The following is a 15792-nucleotide window of genomic DNA, read 5'->3' as shown; positions in this document are numbered from 1 at the left end:
GTGGTCCAGTGGTTAAGACTCTGCGCTTCCACTGCAGCGGGAACGGGTTCAATCCCTGTTTGGGGAACTAAGATCCTGCATGCTGCGTGGAGCAGCCAAAAAAAAAAAAAAAAACACAAAAAACCCCTCCTAATGAGTATGAGGTGGTGTCTCACTGTGATTTGATTTTGCATTTCCCTAATGATAAGTGATTCTGAGTCAAGAGGTCCTGCTTTTGGGAATCTGTGTGTTTCTGCCTAGTTCTGAAACAGACTATTCTGTTAAGTTACCCTCGAGGTATATTAGAACATTTGAAAAACATATTGAAGTTCTTGAGTGTTAACTGAAAGAAAAATGCATGATGTGGAAGTTATGAGTTAAGTTTTATTTGGGGACCTTACTGAGTACTATAGCCCGGGAGTTCTCAGATAGCTCTGAGGAACTCCTCCAGAGAGGTAAGGGAGGAGCCAGTATATATGTGAACTTTTTTGCTGGGGAAAACATGTGGTCAAGTGTAAAAAGATTACTGCTAATCACAAATGTGGACAAAAAAAATGTTACCTGTCATTCTAGTAAACAAAAAATATTGCTCGCCATCGAGCCATCAAGCCACTGTAGCTGCCCCCAATGCTGCACCCAGAGGGGAATTCAGGGTGGAGAAAAACAGCATCCTGGCCCTAGATAGATCAGATGAATATCTAAGGAATAATTTTAATGACCCCCAGACTCTTACATCTTCCCATAAATAGGAAAATGCTAAAAATTATTAATTTGAGGTGACTGGTTTTTGTCATTAGCAGTAGTCTTTTGATGTTGGACTAAATGTTTTTTTTGTTTTTGTTTTTTCACCAGAAACTCCTATATACCCTGGTTCCTCCCTTACCTCTTTGGAACAATGCCTCAGTGCTGTCTGAGACTGTTTCCCGGGCTAGAGTCCTCAGTAAGATCTCTGAATAAAACATAACTTGGAACTTTTAGGTAGTGTTTTTCTTCAGTTGACAGTTTCAGTGACCACGAAGGGATCCAGAGCCAACTTTTCTCCTTTGCTTGAACTTTATGAGGATCTGGAGCCTTAATACTAGCAGAGGCCTCTTGTGCCCGTCTGTCTCCTCAGTGGGTCCAGATGAATTTGGATGAGTGTCTCCTGGATCTTGGATCTCATGTTATTCGCTTATGATCCTAAGCTTTATTTGGTGGTGTTAAACTTCTCACTGGAGGAGTAGGTTTTCCTTGAACTTAGTTTCAAAAAGAGGTACCTGGGTAATCTTCAGTTGAAAGACATTAGGACGATTTTGGTCAGTTGAATGACAGAGTGGGTTATCCTCACTTGAAAGACACTGGGAAGATTTTGCTCAGTTAAAAAACGCTGATGGGTTACCCCAATTGACAGACACTGGGAAATTTTTATTATGTACGTACAGAATTTGTACTTGCAAGTACTTGCTTAATTGGGAATTAAAGCTCATCCTAAAAATGGCCAAACTGGGGTTCTTTTGACATTCCAAAATTAATTTTTTTTTCATATACAGCTAGAAAAACCCAACGTGATAAAACCTCTTTTCAAAATTGTGAACTTAAAGAAACAAAAGCCCTTCTGGGAGAACTTGCATTTCTCTACCTGTGTCTTAGAGATGTAAATGTTCTACCTGATCTTCTTAGGCTTTTTTTTTTTTCCTCCTGTGTTCTGAGAGCTTGATCTCTGCTACCCAGGAGGTACACATATGGTGTACATTTGGCAACCAGTCAAATAGACTGGAATTCTGAGCAATCTTTTTGTCTAGCTGTGTCAACTCTCAGGAAAATTTGTCATAAGGGGTCCCAGCCCATAAGGGGCCTTTGTCATCTCAACCTTCATTGCAACCACCTGTACAACGAAGGACTTTACTCTCTTAGGCTGTTTGGGGGAGGAAATTTCTAGATCTTATGAAGGCTGCATCCTTTGCACTCTCTTGTGGGGATGCCTCTTGCATTTTATTGGTTTGAGTCACTATTGAGATACTATTCATCGGGCTTCCCTGGTGGTGCAGTGGTTGAGAGTCCGCCTGCCGATGCAGGGGACACGGGTTTGTGTCCCGGTCCGGGAAGATCCCACATGCCGTGGAGCGGCTAGGCCCGTGAGCCATGGCTGCTGAGCCTGCGCATCCGGAGCCTGTGCTCCGCAACGGGAGAGGCCACAGTGAGAGGCCCGTGTACCGCAAAAAAAAAAAAAAGATATTATTCATCAATGACCAGACAGTGAATCCTTAAAATTGGAGAAACTTGGTAAATTGGTAAATTTTTTAGAGAGCTCTCATTACAAACAGCTGTTTTATTTTTACCTATAAAAAAAACAAATTAGAAGATGGTAGTATATATACAACGGCTAACCTAAGAACTCCCTTAGTTTATTTATTTATCTTTTTTTTTTTAGCATTTTTAGTTTTTTTTCTTAACTTTAAAAAAAGTTGAATATTTTATTTCCCCCAGCTTTATCGTGATATAACTGATGTATAACATTGTGTATGTTTAAGGTGTATAACATGATTTGATACATTTTTTTTTGTCATAAGTTGTGGATTTAATTCCATTAATTTAAATGTTAGCTTTTGTTGTAAATTCACCACATATTCCATTAAGAATAGAGACCAGGGCTTCCCTGGTGGCGCAGTGGTTGAGAGTCCGCCTGCCGATGCAGGGGACACGGGTTCGTGCCCCGATCCCGGAAGATCCCACATGCCGCGGAGTGGCTGGGCCCGCGAGCCATGGCCGCGGAGCCTGTGTGTGTCCGGAGCCTGTGCTCCGCAACGGGAGAGGCCACAGCAGTGAGAGGCCCACGTACAGAAAAAAAAAAAAAAAAAAAAAAAAAAAAAAAAAAAAAAAGAATAGAGACCATATTATCTAGTTTAACAATGCTATATATAAAATAGATACCCAACAAGGACCTACTGTATAGCACAGGGAACTATACTCGGTATTTTGGTTTTTGTTTTCTGTTTTTTTATCTCTTCTTGATTTTGTGGACTTAACATAGGTGTTGAATTTATCTTGACACTGACTTTATCCAATTTTTTTTTTGAATTTTATTTTATTTATTTTTTTATACAGCAGGTCCTTATTAGTCATCAGTTTTATACACATCAGTGTATACATGTCAACCCCAATCGCCCAATTCATCACACCCCCCACCTCCCTCTGCTTTCCCCCCTTGGTGACCATAAGTTTGTTCTCTACATCTGTGTCTCAATTTCTGCCCTGCAAACCGGTTCATCTGTACCATTTTTCTAGGTTCCACATACATGTGTTAGCATATGGTATTTGTTTTTCTCTTTCTGACTTACTTCACTCTGTATGACAGTCTCTAGATCCATCCATGTCTCTACAAATGACCCAATTTCAGAACTCCCTTAGTTTAAAAGAGACAAAAATAAACCAGTTTGGGAAGCCTTATTTATAGTCTCTAGGGTTACCCTCAATGGGCCTTACAGATGCTAATAAAAACGTTAGGTTAATTAATGTTAATTGGGTTGGTTAATAGGGAAAAAAAGCTGAGGGGAAAGTTAAGAGACTTCTTCCCAAGAAGGTGGAAATTTTAAAGGGACTTGTCCCAACAGGATAAAAATCTTTAGGTGGTTATTAAGAAATTGGATAGGGCTTCCCTGGTGGCGCAGTGGTTGAGAGTCCGCCTGCCGATGCAGGGGACACGGGTTCGTGCCCCGGTCTGGGAAAATCCCATATGCCGCGGAGCGGCTGGGCCCGTGAGCCATGGCCGTTGGGCCTGCGCGTCCGGAGCCTGTGCTCCGCAACGGGAGAGGCCACAACAGTGAGAGGCCCACATATCACAAAAAAAAAAAAAAAAGAAATTGGATAAATAAAATGGATGGTAATGAGATTAAAACAAAGGTTTTTATACAACACTATGTAAGGTTGGATGGGCCAAGGGGACATCTTATTGGTCCCCAACATTAAGGGCCCCGAAGAAGTCCATTCCAGTTTAACACACACACACACACACACACACACACACACACACATTTAAAAGGCTGGAAGAAAATTACACTGAGATACCTGATCAACAGTTGAACAATTGTTTGGGGCAACAATTAGACCAATTAATCAAGTTAAAGATTTTTTTTAAAGGCCTGTGTCCCTTGGCTCAACCCCTCCCTGGAGACCCCAGAGCCTTTATAAAAAATAGATGAAATAGCCAGAGAATAAAAAGGAAAGTTTCTAGGACTCCTTGTAAGACCACAGCTTGTTGATGGGGTCCTAAGGGAGGCTAAAGTTAAAGGTGTAAGAGTTGACTGAATTGAGATGACAGTTTATAAAAGTAGGTATATTTAAGTGGGCTTAATATAAGATGTTTATATCTCTTTTGCCTCACTATGTTGTGTGTAGACATTGTGTCTCACTGCGGAATGCTTCCCCTGCCTGGTATTATAAGACAGGGTATGTAAATCTGCCCCTCAGAAAATATTAATTTAAGTTTCCAAAAATAAAAAACCCAGTAAGGTTACCTGAACCCACACAATATAATGTAAAACTAGGGGCTAATATTCAGAAGCTAATAATAATCAAATTAAAGAAAATGTAGTTGGGCAAATCAATCTTTTAAAATCATTTAGGCAGCAGAGCAGTTCTTTGGGGAATTAAAAGCAACTGTCTTTGTCTTGCAAATCTCTACAAATCAGAAATGTAATACAGCCCACAATGACCTGAGACTGAGCCTATAGCTAGCTCAATCAGGTAGACTCTTAAACAAAAAGGGAAAAAGAGGGCTTTTTACACTCAAACTGCTGGGAAGTCTCCTTCACCCAAAGTCTAATTCACAGCCTCCTTAAGGATTTATCAAGGACAAATACAAATCTTAACAGTCGCTCATCTTTCAAACAGAAGAGTAACTTTTTCATTTTTGTTTTGTTTTTTCCGCTCTGCAGCGTAGGGTATCTAGCAGGACGTCTAGTTCGTGAACTGAGTGAAAGACAACCAGAGCTGCAGATAAGTGAACGAGATATGCTCTGTGTTCAGATCGCTGGTCTTTGTCATGATCTCGGTAAGCAGTTCCAAGAGCCAGAGTTCTAATGTAAAACCACGTGGTACCTCTCTTTGAAATTAAAAAATCCAATTAACTAGGAGAATATGAAAGTTGTGTTTTAATTCTTCAGTTAACATTAATGTGCCATTGCTTCTTTCTAGAATGGTTCATAAGCCCAAAGCATTGCTATTTTTTTTTTGTAGTATTTTAGTGAATTTCCCATGTTAAACATCTTTGTTGCAGGTTATATGAAGGGACTTTCTGATAGTGATTTCTTTCTGACTACTGTGTGTTGGATGATGTGAATTTGATTTTTCCTTTATCTTGGTTGAAATAAAATTGCCATTTTCCTTTAGATAATTTGTCAGATCTATTCTTCTCACACCTAGAATACACAATCTGCTCTAACAGATTAACAACAGATTAAGAGATCTCCTTTTCTTCCCTGACCCATGTGAGGTCTTGGGCCACTTAAATACAAGTAGAAGAATATCATCCTTTTCCATGGTCAAAGAAAGAGAAAAAGGACTGCTCTCTTCTATCACAGGAGTTTTTTCCCCTATCCTTGTAATTTTTTTTTTTTTTTTCCCTCGGTACGCGGGCTCCCGTTGTGGAGCACAGGCTCCGGACGCGCAGGCTCAGCGGCCGTGGCTCACGGGCCCAGCCACTCCGTGGCATGTGGGATCCTCCCGGACTGGGCACAAACCCGTGTCCCCTGCATCAGCAGGCGGACTCTCAACCACTGCGCCACCAGGGAAGCCCTATCCTTGTAATTTATTCCTACCTGTTGGAGGATCCTAAGAGTTTGCATGTGCCCTCAGTGCAGGGAAAGGGAGGTTTCAGTAGCCAGATACTTAAAGGCACAGGACACTCTCTTCAGCATGTCCCCTTGGAGATTTCAGTAGGACCAGTATCAGCCCTAGATCATAAATTTAACAGATTTTTGGTATTTTGAGAGGGAATCATTGGAAACTTTTGCCAATTTCTAGGAGTCTGAGCTCTATAGGAACAAGCCTTTGTGTACAGACTGCAACATGCAAAAAGACCCAGGGCTGGTCCAGGTAGGCTCCCTCTCCCATTTATCAGGGAAGAGGGTAGGGGATTTGTTCCAGGACTCCCTGCAGACACACAAAAAAACCAACCCAAAATCCTGGGTGCTCAAGCCCCTTATATAAAATTTGCATATAACCCACACACATCCTCCCATGTACTTTAAATCAATTCTAGATTACTTATAATACCAATACAATGTAAACTATATGTAAATAGTTGCCAGCAAGCTTGGCAAATTCAAGTTTTGCTTTTTGGAACTTTCTGGAATTTTTTTTTCTGAATATTTTTTTGTCTGAGGTTGATCGAATCTGCGGATGCAGAGGACCAACTGTAACTCCTTCAGAAATTCTGATAATTCCAGAGTTGTGCCTCAGCAAAGTTTCATATTACTAGATGTTGTGGAATGTTAAGATCACTTATGAATAAGATAAAGTAGTGATCTCCACTTTTGATTGCCCATATCATCAGTAAAAACCCAAGATAAACCCTGATATGTGTATATTTATTATACAATAAATTACATACATTATAAAATTTACATAAAAATAGATGTTTTAAAAGGTTGAGAGTAATAAAGTTCTAATATTTTCTTCCTAACCCTAGTGGATTGTGTTAAAACTGCTGTTCTAACACTACCAATATATAATCTGAAGAAGCCAAAAGTTTTTGTCATTAACATTCCTTTAGTTAACACAAAACTGTCCTTTCATCAGATTTATGTAAACTCTGGTGGCTCAGAGACCCCTCAATGGAGAGCTTACTTTCCTGTATTGTTCTGCTTCCTGTTCTCTTGTTTTAGAAAATAGGAAGGAAGGATTTGTTCCTTCTTGTGATGTATTTATAGATTATTAATTTCTATTGATATTCAAATTTACCTAAAAAGATTCACATTTTACCAATTTACAAACATTTTTCTTGTTCTAAGGCTGCTTTTGTTTTTAAGGTCATGGGCCATTTTCTCATATGTTCGATGGAAGATTTATTCCACTTGCTCGCCCAGATGTGAAATGGACGGTATGTATTCATATATTTAATAGTCAATAAAATAAAGACTAAACAATGACTGCTGTGTTAAAGTATTCTTCCTTTTACAGTTTTTCAGAGTGTTTATATATAATGCTTTCATTTGATCCTCACAGTAATCTCTAAGGAGGAAATCATTATCTCCATTTTTGTAAGTATAAAGGAACTTGAAATTCATAGAGGTGTATTGATGCACCAAAAATCACAAAGTTGTTAAATGATAAAGCCAACACTAGGAAACCAGGTTTCCTAACTGCTAATTTAATGCTCTTTCTACTCTATCACACTAGTATAAAATAAAAAATAAAAGGCTGACTCTGGCTTTGACTCATTTTGTATGACCATAAAGTAACTAATACCAGCTAAGTTCATTTTATACTTACAGATTTGCAGGTGACTGACCTGTATTTTTGGAATCAATTTTTGAGAAGTAAAGTTAGGTCAACTCCTATTTTTGACCACACTATATTTGGAGTAGAAAAAGGTATTAATACATATTGAACACTTCTTACATGTCAACCACTATTTTTTCTCTCTCTCTTTAAAGGTAATTCATATACAATATGTTGTACAGATCTTAAGTGTACAGTTCAGTGAGTTTTGACAAATGTATACATCCATGTAGCCACTACCCAAGTTGAGATATAGAATATTTTCATCTTCCTGGAAAATTCCTTTGTGACCCTTTTCAGTCAGTTCTTACATCTCCCTCCCACTATCACCTTCTGATTTTTATAAACAGACTAGCTTTGCCTGTCTTAGAATTGATAAGAGTAGAATCCTATAATAGGTACTCTTTTGTGTCTTGCTGTTATTCACTCAACATAATGATTTTGAGATTCGTTGGTGTGTCATGAGTCAGTTGTCGGTCCCTGCTCATTGCTGAGGTAGTATTCCATTGTATGAATAAGTTATGATTTGTTTATTTTTTCTCCTTTTGTAGAATTTGGGTTGTTTTCAGTTTTTTGGCTGTTACGAATAAGGATGCTATGCATGTTACTGTACACGATTTTTATGGAAAATGTTTTCATTTGTCTTAGGTTCATTTCTCCTTACCTAGGAGTAGAATTGCTGGGTCATCAAGTAGATGGATACTTAACTTTATAAGCAACTACCAGGGCTTCCCTGGTGGCGCAGTGGTTGAGAGTCCGCCTGCTGATGCAGGGGACACGGGTTCGTGCCCCGGTCTGGGAAGATCCCACATGCCGCGGAGCGGCTGGGCCCGTGAGCCATGGCCGCTGAGCCCACGCGTCCGGAGCCTGTGCTCCGCAACGGGAGAGGCCACAACAGTGAGAGGCCCGCGTACTGCAAAAAATAAATAAATAAATAAATAAAAATAAAAATATAAGCAACTACCAGACGTTTCCCATTTTACACTCTGCCAGCAATATGAGAGTGCCTGTTGTTCCATAGCCTCCCCAACATTTAGTTTTTTAAGTTATTCTTTCTAATCAGTGTGAAATAGTCTCTTATAGGATTTTTTTTTGTTTTGGTGTCCTCTGTGCTATGTTGAATACCATTTCCTGTACTTTGTCATTGATAAATCATCTTTTTATTTTTTTTTATTTATTTTTTTTTTTGCGGTACGCGGGCCTCTCACTGTTGTGGCCTCTCCCGTTGCGGAGCACAGGCTCCGGACACACAGGCTCAGCTGCCATGGCCCACGGGCCCAGCCACTCCGCAACATGTGGGATCCTCCCAGACCGGGGCACGAACCCGTGTCCTCTGCATCGGCAGGCGGACTCTCAACCACTGCGCCACCAGGGAAGCCCGATAAATCATCTTTTGTGAAGAGTTTTTCCATTTACCCATTTTTAAAATTTGAATGTTTGCCTTTTAGTTATCAATTTGAGTAATTATATATATAGTCAGATACATGTATTATGAATATAGTCCCTGTCCGTACCCCAGTCTCTGACTTACCAATTCATTTCTTTAATGAAGGTGGCTTTTAAGAAACAAAAATTTTAAATTTTAATGAAGTATTTCTGGTTCTTCAACCTAGTAAAATGGATAGTTTCTCTCCAGTTCTGCAGCCTTAGGGCCTCCGTCAGGCTAAAAGCCATAAAAGAACTGGAATATTGCCCACTGCCTTTCTCTTCCAAGTGTTTATTTCCCTCTAACATCTGCCTGCTTTTGGTTGTAATCCAATACCTTCAAGAAGTTGTCCAGAGTTAATAGTTTTTTTCTCCAACAAGGTCGATTTAAATAGGGTCTACTCAGCCATCTCCAAGTCTTTTTCTTTAAATATTTTGCCTTTAATATGTGAGTCCTTACCTCATGGGAATTTATTTCTCTGCATATGTGTGGTAGAAATCTGATTTCTTTTTTAATATGGATAAATGTTTATTGAATTTCCCCAGTGATCTGCAGTCAAACGCTCTACCACTGTCCCTACTGATTCTGTGATAACCAACCCCAACATTTTTTTAACATTCCGTAATGATGAATCTTTCTGGATTCTGTTCCATTCCACACTTTCCATAATTGTTACTTCTTTATAATAAGTCTTGATAGCTGGTAGGACAGCTGTTTCTTTTATTAGGTATCTTTGGCCTTTTGCTCTTCTATTATAAATGTTATAATTTTCTCCATAAAGGTTTTATACATCTTTTATTATATTTACTTCTAAGTTGCTTATAATTTTAGTTATTGTCTGTGTTATCTTTGTGGAACTTGAATTTTTCTGTATGTATAAGTTTTTTTCTGAATCATTTGAAAGTATGTTGTAGGCATGCCCCTTTATTCCTAAAGCTTCAGTGGGTATTTCCTAAAAACAAGAACATTTCTCTTACATAACCTCAGTACATTTATTAAAATCAGGAAATTATTATTGATACAGTACTATTATCTAATTTACAGACTTTCTATCAAATTTCAACAACTGTCCATATAGAAAAGGGGAAAGAAAACCATTTTTGGTCCTGATCCATCACACATTACCCTTAGTTGCCATTTCTCTTTAGTTTCTTTTGATCTGCAACAATTCTTCGGTCTTTATCTCTCATGACTTTGTCATTTTTTGAAGTATACAGGTAGATTATTTTGTGGATTGCCCCTCACTTTGAGTTTCAGTTTTCGGTTTCCTCATACTGTCAGACTATCTGTTTTTGGCAGAATGCCAAGTTGTGACCTTCTTAGTGTATCCCATCAGAGGCACATAAGGTCTTTTTAAGCTATTACTGGTAATATTAACTTCAATCACCTGATTAAGGCAATGGCTGCCAAATTTCATAAACTTACTGTTTTTCCTCTATGTAATTAATATAGATCTTGATTCAATTAAAAAATAGATATAGGACCATTCAGGGTTTTGTTTTCATGTTTCTTGAGTTTGTTTTTGCTAAGACCTGTGATAGGGCAGATGCCTCCCTCCAGGGGGCCATTTGATCTTTATAACGATTATAAATGAGCAAGCAGAGACAGATGAGTAAAATGAGTCTAATTTGAGATTCCACTCCAGATCTTGACTTAAGGGCTCTGAGACATTTTTGTTTTTACTGGCAGGTTTGGAATTACCCCTTTTTTTAAAAATTAAATTTATATTTTATTTATTTTTGGGTGTGTTGGGTCTTTGTTTCTGTGCGAGGGCTTTCTCTAGTTGCGGCGAGCGGGGGCTACACTTCATTGCAGCGCGCGGGCCTCTCACTGTCGTGGCCTCTCTTGTTGCGGAGCACAGGCTCCAGACGCGCAGGCTCAGTAGTTGTGGCTCATGGGCCTAGTTGCTCCGCGGCATGTGGGATCTTCCCAGACCAGGGCTCGAACCCATGTCCCCTGCATTGGCAGGCAGATTCTCAACCACTGCGCCACCAGGGAAGCCCTGGGATTACCCCCTTTTTATCAGTAGATGGAAATGCTTACAGAACTTGTATCTTCACAAATTCTAAAGCTGATGAAACAATACAACTAAATTTTATAGTGATATTCATTAAAATGGTATTCAATTGGGAATTCCCTGGCGGTCCAGTGGTTAGGACTCAGCTCTTTCACTGCTGGGGCCCGGGTTCAATCCCTGGTCCGGGAACTAAGATTCTGCAAGTGGTACATCTCAGAAAACAAAAAAAAGCTATTCTATCTTTATGATCTGGTAATATTCAGTTGTACTGTACAATACTTATGTATTATAAATGATTATATCTCATTAAATATATTTATGTAATAATGATGAACCTAGTTTGTAAAGGTTTAAGACTGGTAAAATATAGACAGTTGGGCTTCCCTGGTGGCGCGGTGGTTGCAAGTCCGCCTGCCGATGCAGGGGACGCGGGTTCGTGCCCCGGTCTGGGAGGATCCCACGTGTCACGGAGCGGCTGGGCCCGTGAGCCATGGCCGCTGAGCCTGCGCGTCCGGAGCCTGTGCTCCGCAACGGGAGAGGCCACAGCAGTGAGAGGCCCGCGTACCACAAAAAAAAAAAAAAAATATATATATATATATATATATAGACAGTTTTTTTTTCCCAGTCCCATCTGGTATTTATTTATTTATTTGGCTGCATTGGGTCTTCGTTGCAGAATGTGGGATCTTTCATTGCAGCACATGGGCTCTTCATTGCAGCTCGCGGGATCTCCAGTTGTGGCACGCAGGCTCTAGAGCTCGTGGGCTTAGTTGCCCCACAGCATGTGGGATCTTAGTTCCCTGACCGCAGATAGAACCTGCATCCCCTGCATTGGAAGGAGGATTCTTAACCACTGGACTACCACGGGAGTCCCAATATAGAAAAATTTGACAGATTTTTAAAAATATCTGTAAGATTGTAGTTGAAAACTTGATAATTAACATGCATTAGAACCTTATCTCTGAATTACCTGGAGCCAAGAGTAATTTAAATAATCAGGGGTCTCTGATGGACTAGAGTCTACAACAGACCATACTGTGCTGACTTTTCCCAGCATGAACAGGGCTCGGTTATGATGTTTGAGCACCTAGTTAATTCTAACGGACTCAGAGATGTCATGGAACACTATGGTCTCATCCCTGAAGAAGATATTTGGTTTATCAAGGAACAAATTACAGGACCACCTGAATCACCCATCAAAAATTCTTCAAAGGTAAGTTTGTGTACAACTTAATTTGAACTGACTGATTCCTTTCATCTAGTCTCTCTGCTTGATTCCTTCAGATCTATTTGAAGAGGTGACATTTGGCTATTTTAGAGAGACTAAATGACAAAATGTGTGATACATTTCTACTGTTTAATGCAAAAAATAAAAGACTTATATAGTTCTTCCAGCTCTTAACTGAGTTCTTCAGAAGCTATCCCCCAAATTAAAATACATATATAAATATTTTTAATGTATATGTATGCAGTATTTTATATAGAAGCCTAAAGTAACTTAGTTTGGAAAATGTAAAAGTATGTGTCTTGTTTATTCATTAAAATTAACATATTTGAAATACTTAGATATGTGAAGACCTAGAAAAAAGTTGAATTAGTTCAGAGGGAAATATGTTTTGTTTCCTTTTTGATCTTTTTTATTTTACTTAGAAAAAAGAATTTGCCTTTGTGGGTTTTTTTTTTTTTTTTTTTTTGGTACACGGGCCTCTCACTGTTGTGGCCTCTCCCGTTGCAGAGCACAGGGTCTGGACGCGCAGGCTCAGTGGCCATGGCTCACGGGCCTAGTCGCTCTGCGGCATGTGGGATCTTCCCGGACCGGGGCATGAACCCGTGTCCCCTGCATCAGCAGGCGGACTCTCAACCACTGCGCCACCAGGGAAACCCCCCTGTGTGGTTTTTAAAGTTTTTTTTTCCTTAAAATATACAAAGCTACTTGTAAGGCATAAGATAAAGAGGTGGATTTTATAGCAAATATCCTATTTCCAAAAAACAGAGCTCCTGGGAATTCCCTGGCAGTCCACTGGTTAGGACTGTGACGCTTTCACTGCTGAGGGCCCGGGTTCTGTCCATGGTTGGGGAACTAGGATCCCACGGGCCAAACTGCACCACCAAAAAAAACCCAAACAAAATACAGAGTTCCAAAAATTCTTTGAATGGTACATATCATTTAGACTAGATGTGTGGCTGCTTTGAAAGACAATACTATTTTCATGCCTGAATTTAAGCATTAGAATATAAGGAACATTCTTACTAGTTCATAATTAGATCTTATATTAAAAAAAAAATTTTAAACAAAGAAAACAAGAAAGCTTGTTGGGGCTTCCCTGGTGGCGCAGTGGTTGAGTCCGCCTGCTGATGCAGGGGACACGGGTTCGTGCCCCGGTCCGGGAGGATCCCGCATGCTGCGGAGTGGCTGGGCCCGTGAGCCATGGCCGCTGAGCCCGCGCGTCCGGAGCCTGTGCTCTGCAACGGGAGAGGCCACAACAGTGAGAGGCCCGCGTAAAAAAAAAAAAGAAAAGAAAAAAAAGAAAGCTTGTTGGTTATGGGAAGTGTAATAGAGTTAGGATCCTTCCGAAGGCACAAGGTTTAGTATTAACAGGGTATCACACTTCAGCATTTCTTTTCCCTTTTCTACTAATTTAGGAATTAAATGTAAGAAGGAATGAGTAGGACCTTCTCACTTACCTAACCTTCCCGTTCAAATGTCTGTTTATAATTTTCAGATTAATACAGTTCCTTTGCTTTGCTTACAAATAGATTTGGCTCCTATCCTAAAACTTTCTGTGGGTTTTCTTGTCTTCCAGTGGCTGTATAAAGGGCGTCCTAAAGAAAAAAGCTTCCTTTATGAGATAGTGGCCAATAAAAGAAATGGCATTGATGTGGACAAATGGGATTATTTTGCCAGGTATGCACTGAACACTTCAGAAAAGTTGTTTAAAATCCTTATATACTTTAAGTATATACAATTTTTATTTAAATAAACAAAATAAAATTCTTGTATAAATTTAGTGTTGATATTTAAGGTACAGTTTCCTTTGTTGAAATATTTCATTTCTCTGCTTTGGAATCTTTCTAGGGACTGCCATCATCTTGGAATCCAAAATAATTTTGATTACAAGCGCTTTATTAAGTTTGCCCGTGTCTGTGAGGTAGATGATAGGAAGCACATTTGTACTAGAGAAAAGGTAAGCTATGTCAGAGAACAATGAGGAAGGTATAGTTCCTAGTGTGAAATCTAGAAATAACCTTTAACTAATTTGGAAAAATCACTACCTGGTAAATTGTCAATCTCTTTACTTCATGCTTAGCATTTGGAAATAAGATTTAAGGCTCTTTTCACTTCTACTGCATTGTTAAATAATAAAATTATGATAGACATTTATTGAATGTTGTTCTAGGCACTGTTATAAGTGCTTTAGAGGGATTAACACAATCCTCATCCACCCTATGGAATAGATACTGTTATTATCCCATTTAACAGATGAGCAAATTGAAGCACAGAGAAGACTTACAATTAATGGCAGAATTGGAATTTCAATCCAGGAAGTCTGGCTTGAGTATTATCCTTAATCACTATATTATGTGTTTCATGGTAGTTAAAATCCTAAAATCATTAAGTCCCCTGCTAGGTTAGAATCATGTAACTAAAGAATATTACAGTATTATACTATAGAAGGTCTTTCTTTTGAGGATGAAGACTATAAGAATAATAATACCTAATTTCTAGAGGTATTGGGAAATTTAAAGAATATATTTAAGATGCCTAAAACAGAATGTGTCACTGAGTTAAAACACTCAATAGATTTTGGTTTACTAAGAACAAAAGTTGCAAATTAGTAGTTTTATGAATCTGCCTTGCTCTTTCTTAGTGGGCTCAGAGGTTTTAATGAAGTAGCTCCTGTGCCTAGTCTTCTTATATGCCACCATCCCTTTTCCTTGACTTATATACTTGTCTAGTAACAAGGGAACCTAATCTGATCCTACATTGTTCCACATTCTTCTGCAGGAGGTTGGAAACCTGTATGACATGTTCCACACACGCAACTCTTTGCATCGCAGAGCTTATCAACACAAAGTTGGCAACATCATTGATACGATGTAAGAAATTCGATTGTTATTTCCCTATAAACTTTTCCATGATGCTTTGCTAGAGTATCATACTTGGGTCAAGTTGAGATTTCTAGGTAAATTCAAGTGAATTTTAAGTGAACAAACCTAAAATGGTTCCCTTAAATAAAACAAAAACTAGCATAAAGTGAACTTCGTTAGAGGTGAGGAGGAAAGTGGGTAAAGAGGATAGATTCAAGCAGAAGATGGGGTTTAGGCTAGGCAGGAAGGAGGCCACGCTGGGATGGCTTAGACCTCTGCACAGGTAGTCACTTAGGTACCAGATATTAGTCATGGAGGTGAGAGGTGGGACATGGATAATTGATATTCTGAAATTAATGACAAAAATGAATTTTAAAGATTAAGATTAATGTCTTTCCTTACCCTGTCAATTATCAAAATTAGTAGCAAATAGTAAAACCTACAGGAATTTCACCTCTTCTCCCTGATGCAGTCAGAACCAAAGCAGAAAAGTACAGCCAGGTCTCTGTGTGACTCAAAGACCCCATGAGGAACTACCAAAAGTTGGGTGTGAGTCAAGTTAATTCCATGTCTCTAAAATAGTTTTAAATTGATTTATTTTAAGCCTTTCATGTTCATGTTTAATATTTGTGTTGAGAAAATTTACCTTCTTTTCTACTTTTTTCCTCATCTTTTCTCATGAGCACACTAGTTAGAATTCTTTCTCCTATTTGTATGGTTGTCACTTTGGTAAGAGATTTTGTTGTTTTGTTTGTTTTTAATGTGGAGAATCGGAGAGATGTAGGTACAAAGCCTGGTACCA

At 39.1% G+C, this 15792-nt stretch overlaps 1 protein-coding gene across 1 annotated transcript in view; it reads left to right on the top strand.

Annotated features, from left to right (window-relative positions):
* Positions 1 to 15792, top strand: part of SAMHD1 (SAM and HD domain containing deoxynucleoside triphosphate triphosphohydrolase 1) — a gene marked incomplete at both ends in the record, with an annotated part of 61237 nt that overhangs the window by 21507 nt on the left and 23938 nt on the right. The window contains 6 exons of the mRNA XM_079720092.1: positions 4893 to 5008; positions 6987 to 7057; positions 11956 to 12114; positions 13706 to 13806; positions 13978 to 14086; positions 14908 to 14999. Of these exons, the coding sequence (XP_079576218.1) occupies positions 4893 to 5008; positions 6987 to 7057; positions 11956 to 12114; positions 13706 to 13806; positions 13978 to 14086; positions 14908 to 14999 (648 nt within the window). The remainder of the gene's footprint in view (positions 1 to 4892; positions 5009 to 6986; positions 7058 to 11955; positions 12115 to 13705; positions 13807 to 13977; positions 14087 to 14907; positions 15000 to 15792) is intronic.

Source organism: Hyperoodon ampullatus (assembly GCF_949752795.1).
Source record: "Hyperoodon ampullatus genome assembly, chromosome: 14".
Classification (NCBI taxonomy): Eukaryota; Metazoa; Chordata; class Mammalia; order Artiodactyla; family Ziphiidae; genus Hyperoodon; species Hyperoodon ampullatus.
This window is presented reverse-complemented; position numbering and strand designations above follow the sequence as displayed.